The following is an 8,653-nucleotide window of genomic DNA, read 5'->3' on the forward strand; positions in this document are numbered from 1 at the left end:
TTGGGGTACATGTGCTCCTATGCGTCAGCACTTCTGTCTCTCTTGGGTAAATCCCCAGCAATGCTATTGCTGGGTCATAGGGGAGTTCTATGGATAGTTTTTTGAGGAACCTCCATACTGGTTTCCAGAGCGGCTGCACCAGTTTACATTCCCACCAACAGTGTAGGAGGGTGCCCGTCTCTCCACACCCCCGCCAGCATCTGTAGTCTCCTGATTTGTTCATTTTAGCGACTCTGACTGGGAAACAGTGAACTTTAAAATAATCATTGAAGAGATCAGGCAAAAGTCTTTATGTGAATTATAAGCTCCTACTTCATACATTGAAAATGTAAACACTAGGAATAAAAAAATATCACCTGAAAGGTACAAGATTTTTGATCCTTTTTAAAATGATTAAATAAAGGAAATTTCTCTCTGTTTTGGCACAAGATGCAGAATCTAGAGTCAGGCCTTTAAGCACATGCATAGCAAGGAAATTTAGATCATTTGTTTTTAACATTGTTCTTGAAAGTGATCCTTTAATTTTCATTCTAGATTTACTCTTAAAGTGGTTCTAGGGCTTTTTCCTACCATAAAAGTATGTTTTCATTATACTAAACTCAGACAATTGGATTTTTTCCTTAGACTTTCCAGTGCATATATTTAAAGTATTATAGGTATAATTTCTTTCATCGTTTTTCACTGTCTTTGTGTTGTTAAGTAGGTGTTCTATTCTAACAGCATCTTTTTAAAAATTTTTTTTTATTTTTGACATCGAGAGAGACAGACCATGAGCAGGGGAGGGGCAGAGAGAGAGGGACACACAGAATCTGAAGCAGGCTCCAGGATCTGAGCTGTCAGCACAGAGCCCGATGCGGGGCTCGAACCACAAACTGTGAGATCATGACCTGAGCCAAAGTCAGATGCTTAACCGACTGAGCCCCCCAGGTGGCCCTCTAACAACATCTTGATTGTATTTCTAGTTGAGAAATCACTCCCAGAGGGTCATGGGTATTTCTCGGAGATTGTGTGTGTATGAGTGTGCACGCGTGTGCGAGCGTGCACATACGTGTTACAATTCACTATTTCATCCATTTGGAATTTATGTCAGTATATGGCATCAACTGAGTGTTGAAGATGATCTTTTTTTTCCAGCTAATTGATTTACATTTATAATGTTGTTAATGTCTTTTGTAAATAAAGCAAAACTTAGTTCTGAATTTTATCCTGTATTTGTTTTGAGGCTTTTGAAATGAACTCTACTGTTTTTCTCTTACCCCTGAAATTTTCTCTATAGGTTAGCCCCCTAGCAGTCCTGGGTCTCACGCTCGGAGGCGTAGGTGTGCCAGAGGATACGGTGACAGCCGCAGTCAATGCCCCGAGGGCTCCCGGGGCGCGAGGCTGTGTAGCAGGAGCTCACAGAGAGCGCTCCACTCAACCTCGCAGCCGCATCCTCTTCCCATTAAACAGGAGGAAACCAAACTTAACCGTGTCAGTGCCTCTTACAAAATCTTAGAGGTAGCCAATGGCCGAGCCTCGACTTACCCCCGGGCTTCTGCCCCAAACCCCCTACCATGGCTTTGGGTCACATAATCCAGGGACTGCTTGTTTCCTACCTCTGCCATTTGCCAGCTGTGTGAATTGGGGAAAGTTAGTTAGCCTCTCTGGTTCCTTTCTTTATATGATAAAAATACCACCCTGGCTGGATTATCGTAAGGGTTGAGGGTCTGAGTGTGTATTCACTCAGGAAATGATACGTGTGTCATCGTCTGTGATTCTTCTTTTAGACCGCGCCTCCTCCTTCCCTCCCCCTCTGCCGCCTCCCCCTCCTCCTTCGAGGTCATCATTTTAGGCTTTGCAAGGCCAGACCATCTCTGCCACAGCTCTTCAGTATGGTGCATGCTGTACAAGAGCAGCTGTGGGCTTGGCTGTGATCCAGGATAACTTTATTGACAAAAACATGCATTTGAACCTGGTTTGACCTGTGGGCTCCAGGCGACCCTGGCCCGGAGAGTTATCAGAATCACCTGAGGATTCTCCAAAACTACTACTTTCTTGATTCCTCCTCACCCTCAGGATGAAACTGGGAATCTGATTTTTTTTTTTAAGCTCTCTAGAATTTTGAGAAAAGAAGAGAAAATGTGGAAAAAATAACTCACCAGTAGATTTGAAGATATGTTGCATCTAAAAACACTTCCCCAAATAAAATGATTATTAAAAAGAAGAAGAAGCAAATATAAAATAAAAAGGAATTCTGGGAAAATAAAAAGCATGCCCCCAAAGGCAAAACGATAATAAACCCCCTAAAATGTTAAATAAATCCAAATTATAGGGGGTGTCTGGATGGCTCAGTCGGTTAAGCATCTGACTCTTGATTTTAGCTCAGGTCATGATTTCAAGCCACAAGTCCGGCTCTGTCCTGAGAGCCTAGAGCTTGTTTGGGAGTCTCTCTCTCTCTCTCTCTCTCTCTCTCTCTCTCTCTCTCCCTCTCTCTCTGCTCTGCTCTTCCCCTGCTCTCACATGTTCTCTCTCTTCTCTAAATGAATATACTTTTTTAAAAAATATATAAATAAATCCACATTAATAAATGGACATAACTGAAAACCACATTAGTTCTGCAAGATAATGCCCATGAAACCTCCGATAACATTGCAAATAGATAAAGGGGAGATAGAACATATCAGAGAGAAGTTCAGCCTTGCAGAAAATTAACCGGGTGGCCTGGCAATTGTATTTACTATTTATTCCAGAGAAAAATGGGGAGAAAGGAAATAATAGAAGGGAAATTTTCAGAGTCAAAGACGCAATTTTTTATATTGAATGGACCCACCAAATGGAGAGTGTGATGAATGAATCAATGTCCCCACCTGGACACATCTTGATAAACGTTCAGAGCTCCAAGGGCAGAGCCGGAGGGAGAAGGGCTCATGGCCCAGGAACATCCATGTCCGACAAGCCAGTCACGGGCGGCTCTGCGTGCTGGAAGCCTCCTCCAAGGACGTCGCCAAACTGCCATTCAGGTGGGAGGGATCCGAGGAAACACCTGCAAAGCGCAAGTACATCGAAGATTCACGGCCACACGTTTCCATTCCGAACGTGGCGCTCAGGGGCGTGCTTCCGCAATATGAAGACTGAACACCCAAAACTGAACAACTTATGGTTCAACTTAACTAGCATTTGCTGATTTCCACGGTGTAACTGTTCCCATCGCCGATTCAGCTGCAGCCGATATAACGCAGGGGGATGGTAAGCACCTTGCACACCATTATGTAGTATTTTCCCCATGGAGACACAACAGATAGAAACAACGCCAAGAGCGGCGATGATACAGTAAAACCCAATCAAATAATTAGGAAGTGATGAGTTTTGAGCATTGAGAACTTTGTAACATAATTTACTTCCTTGTAGGTTTATACAAATTAGCATTTTAAAATGCCAACAATTAACAATGCATTTAACAACCAGCTTGCAAAATTCTAGAAAATGTGTCAGTTGGATCTCACAAGCCATCGTGGGCTGGCTGCACCACACCACTGAATATGCCCTTTATTTGCTCAATGGCCTGGGCCAACTCTGAATGGCTTAGGACTCAGATCCTGTATCTGTGAAGGAGACAGTGCTTCAGCTCCCAGAGATATAATTCCAGGGACAACTGTCCTGCGGTGTTTTCCTTCTCTGAGTCCGTCTTTAGTTCGAAATTTCCGTCCAAACCCATGTTGTTAGACGTCTTTGGGTCGGCCGACTTTGTTCCCTACTGTGTCATGTATTACTCTTATCTTGCCAACTCCATTTTAGAGATTCTAAAGAATGGGAACTATGTCTCAAATAATTTGTTTTTCTTTTTAAGGAAGTGCTACACCCAAAGAGGAGCTTGAACCCACGCCCCTGAGCTCAGGAGTCACGTCCTCTGGACTGAGCCAGTCAGGCACCCCTCACAGTGATTGTGTATTGTATTTCACCACAACCCCATTGATGCCGGAGCAGTGCTGAGCATTTGATTCCTACTTACTAGGCAGATTTTTGTTGACTCCCTAACCAGCAGATTTTGAAGTAGAACATTGTACCAACAAGATGTAATATCAGGGTGAATGTCCAGAGTCAGCTGAGAATTTCCTCTGTGGGAGGTCTTTTAACAACGGAAGGGATGCTGGCAGAGTTGGTTTGGGGGTAGTTTTTCTTGAAATCAGAGCACCCAAACTTTCCGCCAGTCTTGCTTCAAATACTTCCTTCCTCTATAATCTTTGCTCTCCCTAATTAACCAAGAAGATTTGGAAGCATTTTACTTTCCATAGCGTGAACAGTTTTTTGTAATGTTTATTGAATATGCATTATTCAAGCTAAGTGCCCCCCGCAGCTGGAAAATGGTATGAGGTGATCCCACCTTTTTCCCCATGGTGGCGAATCACTTCTTCAGACTCTCCTGCCAGACCTGATCCTCTGCGCTCTGTGTGCATGTCTCGTGAGCCTTGATGAGATGCCCCTGGAGATGTAGACATACTTCACAAGTGTCTGGTGCTCTTTACCAGCATGAGGACATTTATGATCTTGTGTTTTCAGAATCCACCTCCTCTGTTTAATGAAGTCAGTGCCACCATGATGCAGGCTGAAAAGGTGACCTCCCTGAGGAATGAGGTGCAGACCAAGCATGAGGAGAAGTACAGGGAAGCTTTGGTCACAATCAAGGATGACCTGAAATTAGTAGAAGGTCCAGACATCAAGGACAACCTGCAAGACCAGATCCGGCATTGGTTCATCGAATGCAGGTAAGTGCGAGCGACCCAGTAATGTGTCCTGATGGTCTCTTCTGTAGGGGTGGAGGTTCTTGTGTGTTTTTAAGCACAGAACCATGTGCATATAGATAGACTGATGGTTTGTTTTTAAGTTTATTTTGAGAGACAGAGCGGAGGAGGAGCAGAGAGAAAAGGAGAGAGAGAATCCCAGGCAGGCTCTGTGCTGTCAGTGTGGAGCCTGATTCAGGGCTCAAACCCACAAACCTGAGCCCAAAACCAAGAGTTGGACTGCTTAACCGACTGAGCCACCCAGGCGCCCCTGATTCATGGAGTTTCTAGGCTTCATTTTGGAAAGTGAAATGTCAGGGCTAAGAATTCAGGAATGACCTTTTTTTCCCAATGAGATTGCCCTTTGTGCTGGTGTTTTGTTTTGTTTCATGTTGTTTTGAGTAAGGCCCATCTTGGGTGAGAGGCCAAGATGGCGGAGAAGTAGGGAGTTCCGTACTTCCTGCCAGCACCCCACAAAGGACAGAAGCCCAAGGACTCTGAACCTCAAGAGTCTGGGAGGAAAGGAGACAGAGTCCACTAAGAAGACAGCCTCATAGATGCTTGATTGCAAACTGGGGAAGATAAAAATGGGCCGGGACACCGAGCGGAGGGAGCCCCTCTGTGGAGAGACCAAGGGAAGAGAAAGAGCATCTGGGGAGTCATAGAACTGTCCCTGGAGTTCAGAGAAAAATCTCAGCCCGGGACGGAGAGGGATCCTGTCATCCCATCTCTAACCACAGGGCTTTCAGAGAGATCCTTTCTCTAACGGCAGAGCCTTCTTGGACTGGGTGCCCCAGTCCCAGAGGTGCCCTCCAGGATAGGTGGTACGCAAGGGACACAGTCAGCATCAGGAGGAACCGGCCCCCTGCTCGGTCTCCTGCTAAGAAGTGCCCGGCTTGCAGGATTCCATTTCGGGCAGTATCATTAATGCACACGGAGTAAGGGCCTGAAATCAGCTGGGTGTGGGACATAATAAGGCCCACCTGGTACTTCTGTGGCCACGTGGAATCGGACGTCGTGGGCGGATGACATCCCCAGCATGGTGGACTTCCCCAGCCAAGGCAGGAAGCCAGGGCATCCAGTCACGAGCAGGTCCTGGGCGCTGGCCAGCCTCTCCACTTGCATGAGCTCGGGACGCTCAGGGTCTGTGCTTCTCTGTCACAGTTCTGTGAAGCAGCTGCTGAATGTGTGGCCTGACCCCGGGGCCCTGGGCCTCCTTGAAATGTTGGGTGGCTCGCAGTTCTGGGGACCAGGCCTCAGGGTCTGCACGACCGGTCTTCCCTGATACTCGTGCACGCAACGTTAACTGACTCAAAACTTGCCTTACAAAAGAGGGTTTTTGGAAGGTATTCATTTTTAGAGAATCACATATGGCTAGAGCAAACACCTGTGCGGCACAGAAGTTTCCACGCAGCAGAACAAAACTTTGGAGACAACCTAATGAAATCAGTTTTAAAATCTGTTTTACTTTGAGAGGGAGAGGGAAGAGGGAAGATGGTAGTGATCAGTCCCAGGAGCCGTGGAGGCCAGACTTGGCCATCTGTTTCCTTTAATGGGGACAGTGCCGCATTGCACTGGGTTCAGAGGTGCTCAGACTCCAACTTTGGTTAGCTCATCAGAACTGGAGGATTTAACTGTTGGTGATAGAAAATCAAACTTCTTCTCAAAAAATCACATTAAAAGATATTTATGTCCATGGTAGGCAGCCTCTAAGATACCTCCAGTGACCACCTCTTGCTTGTCATAATGCCCTTCCCTTGACTGTGATCTAGACCGACACTTCATTTCTGAAGGAAGAACAGAGGCAAAAGTGAGGGATGTCACTGCCTTCCTGCCCGCCTCCCTTGCCCTCTCTTGCTCTCTCCCTCACGGCGCTAAGCCAGCCGCCATGCTGTGAGCTGGCCACAGGAGACCCCCACAGGGGAAGGAAGGGAGGGCCTCAATCCAGCAGCCTGGGAAGCCCAACTTCTACTCATAGTCACGCAATGACCTTGGACGTGGATTCTTCCCCAGGGAGCCTTCAGATGAGACCACAGCCGGGGTTTGCAGCCTGGTGGGAGACCTTGAGGCAGAGGCCCCCAGCGCAGCCACATCTGGTCCCCTTCCCAAGAAACGGTGACTCCATAAATGCTGATCATTCCGATCGCTAAGTTCCGATGGAACGTTATGCAGCAGTAGATCCACATAGACATCGAGAATTAGAGGCCTGTCGGCCATCATACACTCGTCTTGTGTTAACTTTGTGTGGCATCCTGATACCGTTTTCTCAATGCTTACATCGTCTCACAAACTTTCTTTAAAGAAGGCAATTCAGGAGTACCTGGGGGCTCAGTTGGTTGGCTGTCTGACTCTTGATTTCAGCTCAGGTCATGATCTCGGGATTAGTGAGTTCAAGCCCTGTGTCAGAGTCTGCGCTGACAGTGCAGAGCCTGTTTGGGATTCCCTCCCTCTCCTCTCTCTATGCCCCTCCTCCACTCTCTCTCTGTGTCTCTCTCTCTCAAATAAACTTAAAAAAAATTTTTTTTTTAAAGAAAGCAATTCATTGAGGGCCTGAGTGGCTTAGTCACTTAAGCATCTGACTCTCGATTTCAGCTGAGGTCATGATCTTATGGTTCATAAGTTCAAGCCCCGCATTGTGCTCTGTGCTGACAGCAAGGACCCTGCTTGAGATTGTCTCCCTCTGTCTCTCTGCCCCTCCCTCCTTTTGTCCCTCCCTCTCTCTATCTCTCTCAAAATAAATAAATAAACTTCAAAATTATTTTAATGCTCTGGATGGCTCAGTCAGTCGAGCATCTGACTTTGGCTCAGGCCATGATCTTGCAGCTCGTGAGTTTGAGCTTCACATAGGCCTCACTGATGTCAGTGCAAAGCCCACTTCAAATCCTCTGTCCCTCTCTCCCTCTGCCCTTCCCCCACTGGCCCTCTCTCCCTCAAAAATAAATAAAACACTTTTGAAAACAAAGAAAGCAATCAATTGCTTTTGTCTGGGAAACGCTGTCCTTTATTATGTAAATACAATTTGAAAATACTGGTGATTTTTAAAAATTCAAAGTTGAATAAATTTGTGAACTTTTCTTTTTAGACCTTATTGATCAAGTCTATGTCATGGCAAAATGGGGCATTTCAAAAAAAATTTTAATGTTTATTTATTTTTGAGAGGGAGACAGAGCATGAGTGATTGAGGGGCAGAGAGAGAGAGAGAGACAGAACCTGAAACAGGCTCCAGGCTCCGAGCTGTCAGCACAGAGCCCAACGTGGGCCTGAACTCACGAACCGTGAGATCCTGACCTGAGCTGAAGTCGGACGCTTAACTGACTGAGCCGCCAGGTGCCCCAAATGGGGCATTTTCGATGAAAGCATATTAAAGTGAAAAGTTTAAGATTGCATTAATTCTGTGCCAGTGGAGATCATAAGTCAGTGAATGCAGCTGTTACCAGGCGGAGGGTTATGAGTGCACGTGTGTTCTCCTTGCTTGATCAGCAGCTCCCTCCTTACTGTCCGTTCGGTAATGGTTCATGGGCATCCATAGAGTCCAGACTCATCAGCTGTACACTTAACGGACAGTTTGCTAAATATCAATTAGACATCAGTAAAGCTGCTAAAAATGTAATGGGATTGTATCAGCAAAGATATCAGTGTTTTCCATTCTTAAAAAAAGCATGTTTTTCTGTTCCCCGAATATCAAAACCCAGCATTCCTCTGTCTAACCTTGCCCTCAGACACCCCGTCTCCTGTGCACAGTCTAAGCAAAACTAAAACTCGCCAGTGGTAGGTAACTCGGAGTCTTCCAGTTTAAGAGTGTCTTTCTGGCTATTTTGAGTCCATCTGGAGTCCATTCAAATGCCCACCAGGAATGTCGGCCTGCTTTTCTTCCCCTTATGGCCCCTGACAAGAAA

The 8,653-nt window shown here is 46.1% G+C and overlaps 1 protein-coding gene across 2 annotated transcripts in view; it reads left to right on the plus strand.

Annotated features, from left to right (window-relative positions):
• The window catches only part of IQCA1 (IQ motif containing with AAA domain 1), a 137,128-nt gene that overhangs the window by 28,680 nt on the left and 99,795 nt on the right, over positions 1–8,653 (plus strand). For both annotated transcript variants that reach the window (XM_029933556.1, XM_029933557.1), the window contains one exon: positions 4,537–4,742. In XM_029933556.1, coding sequence (XP_029789416.1) covers positions 4,537–4,742 — 206 coding nt within the window. The remainder of the gene's footprint in view (positions 1–4,536; positions 4,743–8,653) is intronic.

The sequence above is a fragment of the Suricata suricatta genome, chromosome 3 (genome assembly GCF_006229205.1).
Source record: "Suricata suricatta isolate VVHF042 chromosome 3, meerkat_22Aug2017_6uvM2_HiC, whole genome shotgun sequence".
NCBI lineage: Eukaryota > Metazoa > Chordata > Mammalia > Carnivora > Herpestidae > Suricata > Suricata suricatta.